Source organism: Psammomys obesus, unplaced genomic scaffold (genome assembly GCF_907164565.1).
Source record: "Psammomys obesus unplaced genomic scaffold, mPsaObe1.curated_primary_1811, whole genome shotgun sequence".
Taxonomy (NCBI): Eukaryota; Metazoa; Chordata; class Mammalia; order Rodentia; family Muridae; genus Psammomys; species Psammomys obesus.
In genome coordinates this window covers 19,970,906-19,989,375 of record NW_026596134.1, presented here as the reverse complement: position 1 = coordinate 19,989,375, position 18,470 = coordinate 19,970,906, and the positions used below count along the sequence as shown (strand labels likewise).

General features: G+C 38.9%; 1 protein-coding gene across 1 annotated transcript in view; it reads right to left on the bottom strand.

The window, feature by feature from the left end:
• Positions 1-18,470, bottom strand: part of Cep128 (centrosomal protein 128) — a 303,943-nt gene that overhangs the window by 128,008 nt on the left and 157,465 nt on the right. Inside the window, exon 20 of the mRNA XM_055593122.1 lies at positions 16,742-16,934. Coding sequence (XP_055449097.1) covers positions 16,742-16,934 — 193 coding nt within the window. The remainder of the gene's footprint in view (positions 1-16,741; positions 16,935-18,470) is intronic.

The window sequence follows — 18,470 nt, the reverse complement described above, 5'->3', positions numbered from 1 at the left end:
AGACACACAAAAAAAGAAGCTTATGGGAAACAGTACAGACATAAGATGCTTGCTTTCCTACATGCATTTAATACTCAGAAAACTGGCCTCCATGATAATGTCTCAGTATTTAAAATCCTACCTCAAACAACCCACTCAGTCAGTAAATAAGAACTGCCTTGCGCTTAAACTATTTCCAGGTCTTACCCATAAGCAAAAGACATGTAATTAAAATGTATAAGTACCATCATTTCAAATGCTGGTCAGTGCAATGAAGAAAGCACATGCAGGAGCCAGATGTGAAGCTGAGATCTCCAGCACTCAGGTATTGAGCGGAGCACAGCAGCCAGGGTTTGTCGCTCTAGCACTCAAGGGGACAGGCTGGTAGATACCTGGGACTTGGTAATCAGCTGGCCTAGAAGAATCCAACCAATGAGTTTTAGGTTCGGTGAGAGACCCTTTCTCAAAAAGTAAGTGGAGAAGGATTGAGAGAAACTTGTGGTATCTATCTCTGGCCTCCACATACAGGCCTACATGCATGTCATTGCCGTAGACACAACACACATACCCAGGAGAATGCCATAGCAAATTAGAAGGTTTTATTTTTCTGTTTTGTGTGTACACGTGTACGGATGTAAGTGTGCGTGGGTGTTTGTGTCCTTCCATGTGTGGTATACGTGTATGTGTGTACATGCACACACACATTTTAGGCCAGGTCAACCTTGGTTATCTTTCCTTAGGGCTATTAACACTGTGGCGTACTGCTTTGTTCTGTGTCTTGTTTGGTTGACACAGTCTCACTGATTGGCCTTCAGCTTGGCAACTAGCTAAGCTGGTTGGCCAGCAAGCCTCAGGGATCCTCCTGTCTCTGCTTCCCCAAGGCTGGTATGACAATTATGGGCCACCATGCCCAAATTTATTCATTTTTAAGATGGGGATGGACTCAGTTCCTCATGCTTGCACTGCAAACACGTTACCAACTGAGCCCCAAGTTGGTTGTTTTTTTTTTTTTTTTTAATTTTCCCTGTATAAAAATCATAAAAACCAAGAAAGCAGAAAAAGAAAACTTTGAAATACATGAGGCAGAATGAACAAGGACAAACAACACCCTGCAAAACTGAAGCTGGCAGAGGAAGTTAGTAAAACAGAGGGACAAAGGAATGAGAGTCACTGGAGAGCTTATTAAGGGTTGAACGCATGAAATCCATTTGCAGGATACATGACCTTCAGCTAAGTTCTTCTCCGTGTCCTTCCATCTCTTCTTCTGTAAGACAGGGAAGGTAGAGAAGCACCTTAGTCACAGGCTGTGTTGAGGATTGAAGAAATCAACACTTAGGGCAGAGGTTGGCAAGCAGAGCATGAAGCTGCATCAACCCCTGCTGTCCTAACATTAATATTATCTATAGGACCCTCCCCTTTTCCATGGCACATACATTCAAAGATTTTTACCTGTGTGCCTAGAACACAGGAAAGTAACAGTGTACATACTGTTTTTGACCCATATATACATACCTATAAGGCTTAATGAGTCAATGAGGAACATTAAAAACAACAACAACAACAACAAAACAGCAGGAGGTTGGAGAGATGGCTCAGAGGTCAAGAGCACTGGCAGCTCTTCCAGAGGTCCTGAGTTCAATTCCCAGCAACCACATGGTGGCTCCCAACCATCTATAGTGAGATCTGGTGCCCTCTTCTTCTGTGCAGGTATGCATGAAGAAAGTGTGTTGTATACATAATGAATAAATAAATCTTAAAAAAAATAGCAGCAACTGATAGTAAGCAACAATAACAACGTACTGGAACAAAAGTTAATTAAACCTTAAATGATTTTATTTCTCATGTTTTCCCATTCACATTTCCAGACTGCTGTCAACAATGATAACAAAAACTACAGAGTGAAACTCGGGGCTACTGGGTATCACAGAGGATCAGCTGAAATGTAACCATTGTGATTGGCAGATGAGCTGTTGGTGGCTGGAGATATGGAAGTCAACCAGAAGCCTACCTATTGCAGTAATGTCAAGGCAAAAGATGAATCTGGACAACAATACAATATAAGATGGATCTGAGACACAGTATAGCAGCAGGACTATCTAGTGAATCACACATACACAGTGAAGGAGAGAGGAAATAACTGACTCTAAATGTTTAAAAGGTTAATTGTGATTTCAAAAAACCATATACTTCAAAGATTTGAAGGAGATGTCCCAATGGCTAGTCATACATTCAGAGTTGTATAATAACTGCAGTCCACTTTCAAGTGTTTTCCTTATTCATATAAAGGAGCTTTATACCACCAGTTTCCATGTATGAGCTTGTGTTTGCATCTATCAGCCAGAGTAAATCCTTCCTCCAACCCCCTCCCACAAACAGTCGGGGTGTGTATGTGTGTGTGTGTGTGTGTGTGTGTCTTTCACTCAGGTTTCTTGCATTTCTCATTTTTCTAAATTCATTCATGTTCTGAGATGTATTAGTAGTGTCTTTATTCTTATTATTTAATGATAATCTTTTATGAGTTCCACATTGCATTTATCCATGAATTAGGTAGATATTGGTATTATTTTAGCGTGGGGAAGTAAGGTGGACACATAAAATAATGCCAACCAACAGGACTACAAAGCCTCCCCACCAAAGGCACATGTAAGGGACAGTGCATGCACAAGAAAAGTGCACTCTAGTTAATGTAGTTAACTACATAGAATGTAGTTAACTACATTCTAGTTAATGTAGAAGAAGACAAGGACCATGAAAAGGACCCACAAAGGCTCACAACACATGTTGTTCAGCAACGTCAGAGCACCTGACCTTCCCCAGCTCTCTGGCTCACATCCATCTTTGGAAATGTGCCCTTCACAAGCCATTTCCATTTCTACCACATCTATATATCCAAGCTCCAGCTGTTTGTTGGGGACACAATAGCCTAGAAATTCATGTATGCTGTATGCCCATGCTGGTTTCCCTTTGTAGTCACTGTGGACACTGCCTGCTGTGGACATAAATATGCATGTACAAACGTTTGTAGAACATATGTTTTCACTTCTCTGAGATAAATAACTATGAGTAGCAATGCTAGGTTCAGTGGTAATTCTATAGATCACTTAGCAGCTACATCACTCTGTCTCCTCACCAAGGGAAAATAAAGGTTCCACTCTGCATCCTTTCCAAGAGTTGCTATGACATGTGTTTTTTACTGCAGCTACGCTGGTACACATGAACTGTTACCTGCATGTCCCTGGTAGCTACTGTGTGCAATATTCAGACTTTTACCCATTTTTTTTTAAATCTTTTATTTTTTTTTTATTAATTACACTTTATTCATTTTGTATCCCCCCATGAGCCCCTCCCTCCTCCCCTGCCGATCCCACCCTCCCTCCCCTTTCTGCATGCATGCCACTCCCCAAGTCCACTGATAGGGGAGGTCCTCCTCTCCTTCTTTCTGATCTTAGTCTATCAGTTCTCATCAAAAGTGGCTGCATTGTCCTCTACTGTGGCCTGGTAAGGCTGCTCCCCCCGCAGGGGGAAGTGATCAATGAGCAGGCCAATCAGATTATGTCAGAGGCAATCCCTCTTCCCATTACTATGGAACCCACTTGGACACTGAACTGCCATGGGCTACACCTGTGCAGGGGTTCCAGGTCATCTCCACAAATAGTCCTTGGTTGGAGTATGAGTCTCTGGGAAGTTCCCTGTGTTCAAATTATCTTGTTCTGTTGCTCTGCTTGTGGAGTTCCCGTTCCCTCCAGCTCTTACTATTTCCCACTTCTTACATAAAATTCCATTCACTCTGCCCATCAGTTGTTTATCATTTCATTATGGAGTTACAAAGCAAAGCTAAGTATCTTAATCAAGGCCAAGACTGAAAAGAAAAATCAGATAATCCTACTGTAAGATGGTGGCTCACAAAATATGAAAACTCTCAGGGACACAGATTCAATCATGACTCACTTTCAGTGATGCTTGTGCCTTGCACTGTGACCAGAGAACACAGAGTGAAAGATTCTAAAGAACATACGAAAATTCAGGAAATAAAAGTATCATAATAAGCTCAAATGGAACACTGTGTTGAGAACTCATTGACTACTGGAACTAACAGTCATATTTAATTTTTTGAGTCAACTCAAGAAAGAGAAAAGGCTACCTAGAGAAAGTGGAGTGTGGAGGAACAATGAAACAAGGATTAGAAACATCTGTCATGCCCACAAGAAAAAAACAGTGTTGGCACATGTAGCAAGATATATCCCAAAGTTGATATATGAAAAAAATAACAGTAAGTTAGATTTTTAAGGAACAACACTTGGTTCAAACAAAAATAAATCATAGACATTTATAATAGCATTCACTTTCTAAAACTGATCAAAAGAAACCCAAGAACTATCTATGTACTAAAACACCCACTAGGTTCCACAGTCAAAATGACATGAGGTCCAATGGGCATTGGTCCAGTTAGCGGGCCATTTCATATACATTTTCTCGGAGCTTCCATCAGCCACAAAATCCTTAAGCTCATGGGTCTTAAAACACCTAAATGAAGCCAACACACAAGAGGTAGAGGCAGGTGGACCTCTATGAGTTCGGGGGAGTCTAGTCCACAAAGCAAGTAGATAGACAGGGGTGCTACACATAGAAACCATATCTAGAAAAAGCAAAGCACCACAAAACAAAATAAAAAACACCTAAATGATAGGGCTCTTGTGCTGCCGTGTACTTGAAGACATGCCTCACACTAGAGACAGCAAACCCTGACACCCTTTGCTAGCAGACCCTCATTGCTGTCACTGAATGTGTCTACAGACATTTTTAATGCGGATTCACTCACTCCAGTCTGAGGCTGATTTTACATTAGTTAGCACCTAAATCATTTTTTTGATTTTAACAAAAGTAAGGATATACAATATTTGCATCTAAAAATTACTAAAAATGCTAACAAAATCGTGTTGTTTTAATAAGAGTTGTATGATACTCTTTCTGAATACATTTTTTAAAATGCTGACTCACAAAATGTAAATATAAGTTTCACTGAAGAGCCCAGAAGTTACAGGACACAAAAATACAATAATTTAAGCAATAAAAAACACCTACACTAACAGTATATTCAGATATCACGTATGGGTACATTATTTTATTAGGTTTTCAGAAATTAAAGAAACTAAATGAGAACTCTAAACACAGAATAATAAGAGCAGAAAAAGTCAATCACTATTTCCAAACTTAGAAAACATAGGTAAATGTGAGAATATCCTTAACTTCATGTAGGAAAACAGAGGCTATACTCCATTGTATGTAACAGGTAAATGGCTGGGAGGGTTACCCTGCAGGGACTCTGTTTCTAAGAAGGAACAAAAGTCTAACTAGCTAAAGCTTAAAAAAGGGTAATGAAGAGGCTGTGTCTGACACAAAGCACAGATATAAATAAGGGTAAACAGGAGTGAGGGTCTGATAGCAGGGAGCCCATTGCCTGTCCCACACAGCTGCTTCTCTCTGAGTACTAACATATTTCTATTACTGCCTCTGAAAGAAATTTATAACCTTTCAATAAAACAATCAGGGTTTATTTTTCTTCTACTTTTAGTTTGAATGTTCCGGTCAGGAAGAGCTGAAGAATGGCCTTGCCACATCTCTTGAAATTACACCTTTTTGTGAGGCATTAGGAAAGGATGGGCCCAGTTACAAAGCTGGCCATTTAGGTCAGGCCATGTTGTATGACAGGATATGTAGGTCAGGCCATGCAGGTCAGGCCATGTTGTATGTCAGGTAATGAACATCAGGCCATGTAGATCCATTGAAACAAGTCACAGGAAACTAGAATGTTAACCCAATTCATACCAACTACAATTTAACAACAGTAACAAATGAAGCAGAGGGGAAGAATGAATACAGAAATTGTGGTACATTTACACCATGGAATACTACTAAGCAATTAAAGACAAGGAAATCATGAAATTTGCAGGCAAATGGATCGAATTAGAAAAGATCATTCCTGAGTGATATCCCAAAAGCAGAAACACACACACATGGTATATACTCATTTATAAATGGATATTTGACGTATAATATAGGATAAAGACACTAAAATCTACAGTCTTAAAAAAAGCTAAACAAGGAGGACCCTAGGGGAGAGTCTTAACCCTCATTTAGAATGGCAAACAGAATAAACATCAGAAGTAGGAAAGACAGGGAACAGGACAAGAACCTTCCACAGAGAACCTCTGGCATACTTTATCCAGGGGAGTATGGAAGCAGCTGCTGAAACTAATAGGCAAACTTTAGGTAGAGTGCAGGGAATCGTATGAAAAAAGGGAGAGATAGGAAGACCTGCAGGAGACAGGAGCACCACAAGGGGACCATCAAGGCCAAAAAATCTGGGCCCAGGGAGTCCTGCAGAGACTGATAAATCAATCAAGGACCACGCACGGAAAGAACCTGGACCCCCTGCTAAGATGTAGCCCATAAGCAGCTCAGTCTCCATGTGGGTTCCCTAGTTAGGGGAGCAGGGGCACTCACTGGCATGAAGTCAGTTGCCTTATCTTTGATTATCCCCCTCCCCTGGCAAGGTGGCTTTACTAGGCCATAGAAAAAGAGGGTCCAGACAGTCCTGTTAGACCCAATGATAGTTGTGAAGGAGGACCTATCCTATCATTGGACTATGGAAGGGACCTAGGGGGTAGGAAGAGAGAAGGAGGTGGGACCAGGAGGAGATGAGGGAGGAGGCTACAGCCGAGATACAAAGTGAATAAATTATAATTAATAATACTAATACTAATACTACTACTAATAATAATAATAATGATGATGATGAAAAACCATTTGGGGGCCTTTTAGTACCTTTTAGTACAGGTACTAAAAGGAAAGTATTTGTCCTCAACTCATAATTCCTGTGCACATACTACAGCAAAGGCAAATGGTCAGGTCACTGTACTTGGACATGTCACAGGCAAAGTAGAGCATATACCTGAGTATGATACCGATCCTCTACTGGACAGCATTGTCCAAGAAGGAAACCATGAGACACTGGACATGTGAGATATGTCTGGTTGAAATTGGAATGTGCTGTGGAGCAATATGTCTAGCTTACTTGAAGGCTCAATTGATAAATAATGCTAAATATCTAATACTGACATGATCAATACATAGCAATATAAATATATTAAAATTAATTTCAAACCTTTCAATGTGGTTATAAGAGAAGTTAAAATTATATTTGTAGGTCGGGTTTGTGTCTTTGGGTTTTTTTTGGATATTATTCTTTTACGCTGTTGAACAGTTTTTAATAAGTATGTAAATCTGTTACAGAATATTCTAGGACATGAATAAATAAAAAGATTAACTACAAAGAAAGCAGTTGGATAAATATGTTATGCTCAAAACATATCTATGGTTAAATTGTTTCAAAATATCGCTGAATAATTAAGGAAATGTTAAGCTGCTGTTACTAGGTAAACATTCTTGGAGAGCATTTCATGTGGGAAACAAGGATAATACACTGTGGGACACGAGAAAGACATCTGGTACAAACAGAAAGGAAGAGGACGCTCTTCACTCTTCTTACTCCAGCCATTGGCAGAGCCTCCGCAGCACGGGGCTAAGGCTGTACAGCTACATGTTGCCCAGGATGTAAAGTGTGTTAAGCTGATTGAAACCATCATAGTATTACTGCTGGGAAACAGTATCTTGCCATGCTGCAGGCAGGATCAATATGGTAGAACACAGCAAACATTTTAGCATTCATGTGATGCCAATCCCTTATCACCCTTCATAATTTCTGCAAATACAAGACAAAACCATGTAGAACTATCTCTGCTCTTTGGAGTATATCAGTCACAAACAAATGACATGGCGAATATACTTATATTATTCTTACAAGTGTGTGAGGGATAATATATTTTGCTATTCTCAAGTCTAATTTAAAAAACACATTACTTGAAGCATTTTTTTTTTTATCTATGAAGCAGAATATTCACATATAAACAAGTAATTTATACAATTTTCTCCCACGAGCCTTGGCTGTATCCCAGTCACAGAACTCTTTTCTGCTATGTGTAAGCCATGGGTGCAATCCGCAGCACCACAAAACAAAACAAATCTAATTAGTTTCAATACTTTTGTTTCTGAAACTGGATTGTATTTCTTGTCATCTTTCTCTCATTCTCAACAGACAAATAAGCCAAAGAGGAAAAAAAAAATAAAGTAAAATAAAAGGAAGGACTCCGATCATTTGGCAATAGAGGGGTCAGTTTCCTTCCTCCAGCCTTTTCAAAGGATACTGCCAACCAAGCATGGTAGGGCGGGCAAACGATTTCATCAGTGCAAAGTGACAGAAGCCTTCAAGAAAGAGTGCACAATGGAGTCAAACTGCTATAAACAGAAGTGAGAGTGCCCGCTCTATGACAACAGAAACGCATGTGTGTACAAAGCCCATGAAAAATACTCACTACCAAATCAAAGAAAGAATATCTGAAGGACTTATATTCTAGAACTTTATTCAAGCTTGCAGCAACAGAAATGTCTTGAGTCGTGCCTAAATCTAACACAGCAAAGCTATTTTCTTCAAAAGTAAGGATGTAATATCCTTTTCCAAATGTCTTATTCTATAACTTAATTGCCCCTATAAGAAGCAAGGAAAAGAAAAAATGTGAACTATAAATTATGGAGGAAAATCTAACATAATGGTGAAATAGTATTCAAAAGCTGATACCCTTTTTGCATTAAAATATTCAGGGCTAATTATGATTTTAGCACTTGTTTTTTATCCTTGCTTTGTTCACTGGCCAAACTTAAACACTTCTCATCTCCTTCAATGAAAGTAGCGCTATTATGTTTCTGGAAGCATGGGCAGGGTTCCTCAAAGCCTAATTTTAAGGTCTTAATTGGCTGAGGCAATGGGAGACTATACAAAGCCCACTTCACAGAGAAGGGCAGGATTGCCAGGTCAGTTGAGAACAGATGAAGAGCTAACTGGAAGCTATTGCTGAAATCTTGCAGAGTGTTCTGGGAAGTTTTACCAAAGAGTGACTTACACAAAATGGAAGCAAACGGTCTACCACCACAGTGCTGAACCCAGAGAGGCTGGGCAGTATAAACAGAATGATGAAAACTTAAAAATGGTTATTTTCATCTAACCACACATCACCAAAACAAAAAGTCTGAATGGCACCACTATCGGTTCTGTAATGTGCTTTGATTTTAAAGGTTCTGAGATTATTGCCTTGTAACCTCTAGGGTCCCAAGTCCTAAGGCTGCTACATACTGACACTTCTCTCCATCACATACCACAAGACCCTTCTACTTTTACATGTGCAAAATATGAAAAGGAATTCATCATTAATCCCACCATCTCCCAACCCAACATCTGTAGTTCCACACAATAATTAACACGTCAAATTATCTTGATCCACATGCTGCTTAATGCTTAATAATATAACCCTAATAAATCAATAATACACATGATAATAAAAAGAAGTTGGGTAATTGATTTCTTTGTCATCAATTCTAATTACTGGTAATAAATTTCACAAACAAACAAAAGAGACCAATTTTTATCTGTGTAACTTAGACTCTGGAAAAGAAAAAGAGCTAAAATTAAGCTATGAAAACTTTTTATATCGTTTTATGTTCACATTGACAATAAAAATACATACAAAAAATTATTAAATTAAATGGCACCTTACACATTTGGGTTCCCAGTGAAGAATCCATTGTTGATTTCCAGTGATCACTTAGTGGGTCAACAGAGAGCTCAGACATTGCTAACATTTCAATAAGAAAACATAAATTTGTCTTATTTTACTGTTACAAAAAAAAAAAATACAATGTGAAGATAAGTATTCGTTGTCTTTTTTTTTTTTTTTTTTTTTTTTTAGGGATGGGTTCCCACAAAATTCATCTTTCTCCTTGTTCTTTCTACCTTATTAACCCTTCTTTCATTTGCTCTCTTTTTCAGTACTGAGGAAAAAAAACAAGGTGCTGCTTTTTATTATATTCTACCTTCAAGTAGCCTTTATTACAGAAAATTGTGAGGTTGCTTGTCTGTCTGTCTTTTCTGTGGGTCATCAAAGTTCAGCTCTTAAGTCTGGGTTTACTCTAGCTCATGTTCATCTTTCTCAAACTTTTGATTGCAAAAATATTATTTCTTATTATCTACTCGTCCATAATACAAGTTCCCTCAATTTCAAGCTACTCCTATCAGGAAAGATTCACAGCCAGTGAAAACTAAATGCACAAGTAGAAACAACATCCAATTCCAAGAGCTAAACTATGTTAGAATTTGGTGCAGGAGTTCATACAGAAAAGAGAACCCTGAAACGCAAAGTCAAAAATCTAAGAAAAACATTTTTGGAGAAAATAGGCAACACAAAAATATGGAAATCTGAAAAATTACTAGTTACAATTACAATTGTTCCATGGAACAATCAAACAGTGATATCTTCTACTACAACTGCAGATCTACAAAGGCCTACATTAGACAGCCCCCATAAACCCTCTTAACATTTCACTAAGTCTAGTCTGTCAACAGCAATCTTTGAAAGGGTACAGAGTTGTAGGAAGTAATATCCATGAAAAATGCCTATGAGTCAGGAAGATCCTTTTTGTAAACAACTAGAACACCTTTCACCTTTCCATTGCAATCCCCAAATCCTGTGATATCTTCCTTCCTTTGTTGTATAGAAAAGAGTTAGTTTCTCATTGCTGCAACAGCCAAGGCTACAGGAGCTTAACATTTTATTAACAGAAAGCACAGAGAAGCTTATCTTTGTGAAAGTCCTTGCTTCTACCTTTGGTCATCTCTAGGGCATTTTTAGCACTGCATGAAGACAGGAAGAAGCAACCAGTATCGGGGAAGCATGGGAGGAAGAAGGGATAATTCCCTTATTTCTACTGGGGCTTATTTTTTAAGAACAACTCAATATGGATAATATAAGCTTGGAGCAGTTATTCCAATGAAATTATGTTTACTTCTCTTTGCAAACATGATAAACACATTTAGTCAAGTATTAATATTGGTATATTTAGGGAGTATCTCATGGGAGACAGTAATCTTTTTCTCTTCTTCATATTGTCCTTTAAAGGGTTTTATTTATTCCTTCTTCTCCTTCCCCATACTGAGATAGGGTCTTACTATGTAGCCCTGGCTGATCTGGAATTCAGTATACAGACCAGGCTGGCCTCCAATTATCAGAGATCCTCTAGCCTCTACCTATGCCCACCCCACCCCCCAAACGCTGGGATTAAAGGTGTGTGTCATCAATTTTCTGGGTAATCATTCTGCATTTTAAAGGCACAACATAAAGACATGGCTTGGGTGAAAGACTGGGGAGCAGTAATAACTTCCATCATCCAAAAATATATAGGGTTCAGTTGGTCTATGTTTAGGGTAAAGCTGTATACACCATAAAATTTGAATTTATTTACTTAATTGAGCCTTGGTGAGCCTGTAAGTTACTCAAAGTTACCACACACTAAAATAATATGAAAGAAAGTAAACATCCAACAGAAAAAGAATTATGTCTTCTCAACAAGCATTTCTACTGGTTGTCATGATGGCCAAAAGGTTTTTGGCAGACATTACAAGATGTCGAAGAAAAATCTGATCTCTTTATAACTTTGTAGAACAGACCTGAGGGTGGGGTAATTCTAATTCTAAAGCTACTAAAGTTACCAGCTCATTTCTGGCTCAGTTTGCTTTGTCATATGGTAGTGTGAACACAAGCTGAAGTGCCACACAGAGCTCTACCACCTGTAACTCTCGGTCTGGACTTGGAGACTTAAGAGCCCGGAGTTGTCTTTGAGTCTCAGCTGCTTCAACCATAAATGAGATAAAGGACTTCACAGCTGTTTAAAGGTTATATGAAACAATTTATATAAAAACTTTTATGATATCAAGCTCTTATAAGTGTTGGTTTTCTTCACCACACAGTGGCCATCTCAAGAAAAATAAGAGTGAATGGTGAGCATAAAGACCCCGTAATCACTTGCACAGGGCTATGGGTAGAAACATTTCCAAACATATGACATGACTAGGAAATAATAAATACCTTTAAGTAAGATAAACATTCATAGTCCCAGATCAACATTACAGAGGAAAAAAAAAAAAAAAGCCAAATCGGTAATCTCCCAAGTTGGAAGGGATGAACTACTTATCTGCTATGACATAATTTGGCGAATAATAAAAATGGGTGAGTCAGGCTGGACAGCCAATTAACAACATACAGAAAACATGCTCAGTGGAATCTCACTGCTAATCTATGTGCTAAAAAAAAAAAAAAAAAGAGCCTAAATTTGATGAGCCCTTCCTTGGTCTCTACCCCAAAGCTGAATTCTAGGAAATTATCTTTTGTTCAGCTATCAAACATCAATTTCAGAAACAGCACAGAAGAATTTCATACAGAACTCAGGAGAGCAGGGTCAGAGAAGCAAAGATTGGAAAAACAAAAACAAACAAACAAATAAGCAAAAATCATCAAAACTTGAGCTCACCATTTATATACAAAGATAAGGTAGGTAGACATGAAACTCTGTAAACCGAGTGCTTTCCAAAGCAATGCTTTAAACAGCACATCAGCCCTAAAACACTGAAAATGAAAAATGCATTGTGTCTCTACTGTGTAACTCATTCACAAACCATACATAAAGGCCAAATAATGAGTGAATATATATACCCAACTCATTATTAAGCACGCTCTGTTCTGTGGACATCCACCACATTGCACTATTATCCTTTGGACACAGACTGCAAAAACATAAAATCAATCTTCCACACTCTAGCTCAAAGTCCTCTCATCCCAGCACTTACAAGCTGAGGAAGACTGGTACAGCTTTGAAGCCAGAGTGGTCTACAGATCTGAGTTGCAGGCTACACCTGGCTACATATAGACTCTATCTCCAGGAACCAAAAGACAGGGGCGGTGGAGGGAGGGTGTTAAGTGGAAACCCAGTGGCCTCTATTTCCTTCTCATTTTCTTCAAAAGATTATTCTATCTGTTCTCCACTTCCTGTTCTGAGACAGTGTACACTTTCCTTTCTTTGAGCTTACACAAAGTCAAGATCATTTAGTCTGAGTCACAAATCCCAAGAAGCTAACAATCAAAAATAATAATACTAAAATTTAAAAACTACGCATGTTTTTTATTTATTTATTTTATTAATTAAAGTTTATTCACTTTGTATCCCAACTGTAGCCCCCTCCCTCATCCCTTCCCAATTCCATCCTCCCTCTTCTTCACCCATGCCCCTCTCCCAGTCCACTGACAGGGGAGGTCCTCCGCCCCCTCCATCTGATCAAATTCAAGTTTTATAATTAACATAAAATTGAAAAACACTGGGCTGAGTGTGATGGTGCATGCCTTTAATCCCTGCACTTGGGAGGCAGAGGCATTCAGAACTCTGTGAGTTCAAGGCCAGGCAGAACTACAAAGGGAGTTCGAGGAGAGACAGGGCTACACAGAGAGAAAACCTGTGTCAAAATGCCCCTACCTGCCCACCCGCAAAAAAAAAAAAAAAAAAAAAATTGATTGAAAATTATCAATTCAACATTTGATTGATGGTGTCAGTAGGCAATTCAATCTGCATAGAAGAACAGTGTGTCCAAATTGCTAAAAGAATCATGGAAAAATGTTTATAACTCCTTTAACCATGATTTTTCCAAGATCCATTTCCTTGCCTTTATTCTTGATCCCACCCATTATTATCTTATTTCCTGTTACCTTTTCAATCTTTATCTTCATGACTTCTTCCAGTCAATATTTCTATCATATTGAAGTTTTTCTATGCTTATAAATTCAGCAAACATAACCATCTAAAAGTTATGTCCATTTGGCTTCTATGAACTAAAGCCATTTTAAACATCTATACTTTTTTAAATACTGTTTGCATTTCTTTTTTAATATAACTTTTTATTTATTACAATTTATTCACATTATATCCCAGCTGTAGCCCCACCCTCTGGCCTCTCCTAATCCTGCACTCCCTCCCTCCCTCATCTTCTCCTATGCCCCTTCCCCATTCCACAAATAGGGGAGGACCTCCTCTCCTTCCACCTGACCCTAGACTATCAGGTCTCATCAGGACGGTCTTTCATAGTCTTCCTCTGTGGACTGCTAAGGCTGCTCCCCCCCACTCAGATCCAGCCACTGAGTTCATGTCAGAGACAGTCCCTGTTCCCCTTACTAGGGTACCCACTTGGAGACTGAACTGCCATGGGCTACAACTGAGCAGGGGTTCTAGGTTATCTCCATGAATGGTCATTGGTTGGAGTATCAGTCTCAGAAAAGACCCTGGGTCCAGAATTTTTTGGTTCTGTTGTTCTCCTTGTAGAGCTCCAGACCCTTCCAGGTCTTTCTATCTCCCCCTTCTTTCATAAGATTCTCTGCACTCTGCCCAGAGTTTGGCTATGAGTTTCAGCATCTACTTTAATACCTTGCTGGATAGAGTCTTCGGAGGGCCTCCGTGGTAGCATTTCTATCATTTAGGTATTTTGAAAATTTTCATGTTACACTGGGAAGGCAGCTCACATCATAAAACGAAATGGAGCTGGAATTACTACTATTAGTAGTAGAGTGCCCCCACTAAGTCAGAAATATCTTAGAGAACACCATCACAAAGAATACAAAATATAAATCATGTGACTACTGCTGTCAGATGGGACAGAGAACTGTATCCAAATAACAGAAAAGACAGACATTGCACCTACTCCAGAGAGTCATAAAGAATTGAAAACCATGATGTTCAAGTTACCTAAACAGCCTAATTCATATTCTATGTCTGTACTATTTAATAAATGCCCAAGAAAATTTCAAAATGAAAGGAAATGTGGGTCAATAGCTAGATATCATCCCTGAAAATCTAAAATATATCAATATGCTTCCTTTTTAAATTACACTTTTTTTTTTCACTAAATAGCGATATTACTCCAGGTTTATTAATGCTATTTCATTCATTTACTTGTCCATTTTCTGACTCAAAAATACTTGACATGCCTGCTGTACTGTGCTTTAGGCACTGGAAGCACAGCACTAAACAAACATTTACAAATCACTTCCTTCCTGAAACCTCCATGTTTCCATGTACATGTCAGTGGATACATTATCCATCCAATACATTTCTTTTCTGTTTTGGGGTTTGTTTTGTTTTGTTGGGAGGTTTCAGGGGGAAGGGGTTGTTTTGTTTTGTTTTTGTTTTTCAAGACAGGGTATTAGTATGTAGCCTTGGCTGTCCTGCACTCGATTTTTAGAACAGGCTGGCCTCAAACTCACAAAGATCCGTCTGCCTCTGCCTCCCTGAGTGCTGGGATTACAGGCTACCGCACCCAGCTCCAATACATTTCTTAACTGTTTATGCTGGACATTCACTGAGACAAGAGATGTGAATCATGTGGGCAAGGACCGTGTAAATGTTTGTCCAACAGCAGCCGCTATTGCTAAGACAAAACTCTCCATCATTGAGTTAAGCTAAAAAAAATAAATAAATGAAGGAAAGTAGATTGTGTTTATTTCCTCTAGTGCCTGCCACTAGGATTCATGGTTCATAGACATTGACTAAAAACAAACTGTGAAGTTATCCTGTGCTGCAAAAATCTTACTTTCTCATAGGCTATGAGATAATCCCCTTTGTCATACCTTAGTAGCAGTTTCCCTTTTAAAGCTATGTGTACAAATGTTTTCTTTTTTGAATTTTGGATGCTCATTAATCTTAATACAAAGAAATAATTACAGGGTCAAATACTATTTACTGGCAAGAAAGCTGAGTTGTAATGTAGAGTTAACTAGGGAACATCACATATGGTACAGAAAATTCATACAGCTTTGATCTCAAGCTTCCATGGCCGGTTGTTATCGTACTGCCATTAAGAAGAAATAGAAATGCATCATTTGACATCTCCTGTAGCCACAGATGACAATACTCAACTGGCCTGGAGCAACAGTTCTCTGAATGTGGCCTGGATGTGCAAGTCTCCGCAATAGCATTATTAAGACATGATTTCTCCTTTAGCAATTAATCCTTCCATGGATATAAAAATGTAAATAAAGTTACTGTTCAAAGGAATACTCTGTCCAAGGACTGTCATGTAAAAGTTTCAGGTTTTCTTAAGGAGACACTACAATAAGCTTCCTCTGATTCTTAGTACGTTTTATCAATACAGCAATAGACGCTGGCTTAAGGACAACAGAACCTGATGCCACAGGGTCTTAAGCATTATATCTTTTTTTCTGTGATGATGAACGCTACTGTCGTGTACTTTTTTAAGTCATTTGTGTAACATTTGACTCTGCCATCATTCTTCCAAACTCTGCCTTTCTTAGCCCATCACTTTCACCAGTGAGCTTACACCTCCTAATATAGGCAGGCATCTACTTACTGTATTCATTTTCTGCCACCATAGCCAGTATAGCATATGCTGAGTAAATGACTTTTCCTTTGGTTTACACATTGCCATATTCTTACCATATTGTTACTTGTTGAATGAATAGATATTTTGCATCAATCTTTTTATCAGGGGAGAAGAAAGTGTCTTACCAAGTCAATTCTAACAGACATCCCATAGATATAGATCAAAAGCCCAAAAGAGGACACTGTGGCCAAAAGAAATTTCCCAGGACTCAACAGTTTGCTTTGATAGTTTCAGAAATGAAGACAGATGAGATGAGAAGAGAAGAGGCAAGGAAAGAAAACACTCTGGGAGAAGTCCTAAGTGAGAAGTACCAGCAGGCCTTTTCCAACCCCGTCTCATGAAGGCTGAGGAGGAGGAGAGGGAGCGTGATGGACCCACCTCTCTTCTCCTGGTGGAACTCCTCCAGAAGCTGCTCCTGCCTCTCGATGTGCTCAAACAGACACATGAGCTCAGACTCCTTGTTCTCCATCAGGTCCCGGAGCTCCTGTCTGCAGAGCGCCAGCTGCTGCCGTGTGGCCTTTTCTCGGTTCTCTCTCTCTTTCAGCTCCTCACACAGCCACTGCAGTTTGGTCTAAAAGTAAAAAAGACATTTATATGTGCTCATTAAAAAGTAAAATAAGCATCCAGATGATAACAGCCTAAGAGACAAAAGACAGGAACATTACAATAATCCCCACAAATGAGAAAGTAAAGCACAGTTTAAACCTTTAATTTGCTTTAAAGTTTATAGCAGTTAAATGTTATTTCAGAAATTAAGCTATGAAAGTGAAAGACTTTTATAAAATACTCAGTGCACTCCATTATATTTAGAGAGGCCACACTAGAGTTTTGCTAGTTAAATTTCCAGCCGTGACACAGGTGTTAGAATCTTGGCTTGGCATATAAGACAATCTAGTACAGTCACTCTAAAGTTTAAAAACCACCTCAGAATAGAACTTTAAAGATTGGGGAAAGGAGTAAGTGAATGTATTCACAGTTACAATGACTAGAAATACACAGTACCACGCATCCTACAAATCAGGTAGATGGAAAGATTGAAGGCGTGAAGAGTAACATCAACAGTGGTACATAACTAAGAATGTAAGTTAACCCAGAAACCTTCTTCAAAGACTCTAACCTTACCCACCTTCATCACTTACTCAGTTCAAGCAGAACGTGAAAGACATGCATTTTTCTGCCTTTAATACTTTCAACACAGTCTTTACTACAGGCAGAAGCAAGCTACGTGAAACATCTGATAAAAGTGAAAATCAGGCTCGATGAGGGAAGAGACAGCTGCTGGAGTACACATGCAGACATTGAAGCCCTGAGAGACTGATGGTGCAAAGGCACTCGATACACATTTCTGCTCGGGAAAACTATCACAGTTGCACAAAGGGTTAGACATAGACATGCCCGTATAACTGAGCAATTCAACTAAGGAGAATAGGTAAATAAAACCCTTGAGAAAGTCATACAGGAATGTTCAGGCAGCATATTTACAACAGTCCCGAAAGAGAAACTAAGAGGTCCATCAAATGGCAAATGAATTAATATGATATAGCAACAGAAGCAATGTGAACACAGCATGTCACAAAATGGATGACCATGAAAACAACATTTTTCTACATGAAAAAGGCAATCAAAAAAGTACATGTTTGCATGCTTCCATGCAAAATAAACAAATCACTTGAAACATGGTAAGTAGTGGTGGGAGCAGGATGGAAGCTGGTGAAGGTAGGCTAAGGAAGTGACAGTGAAAAGTTCTGATTTTCTTCCTAGGTGCAAAATAAACTTGTGCTGATGGCCATACAACTCTATAAAAATACTAAATACACTTAGCAAATCTCACTTGAGTGAGTGTGTTGTATGTATGTATGTGTGTGTGTGTGTATGTGTGTGTGCGTGCACATAGGAGAGTACCATATGCACAATTACGGAAGCTAGAAGTCAGTATCAGCTATCTTCCTCCACCACTCCCTACTTCACTTTTTGAAACAAGTTCTCTCACTGAACCAGGAGCTCAGAGAGGAGCACATATTGGAAGCTGGAAATCAAGGAGAAACACAGCTGCAAGCAAATGAAGATGGGAAGAGCCAAAACTTGACTATTTCAGATCTAATAGTTC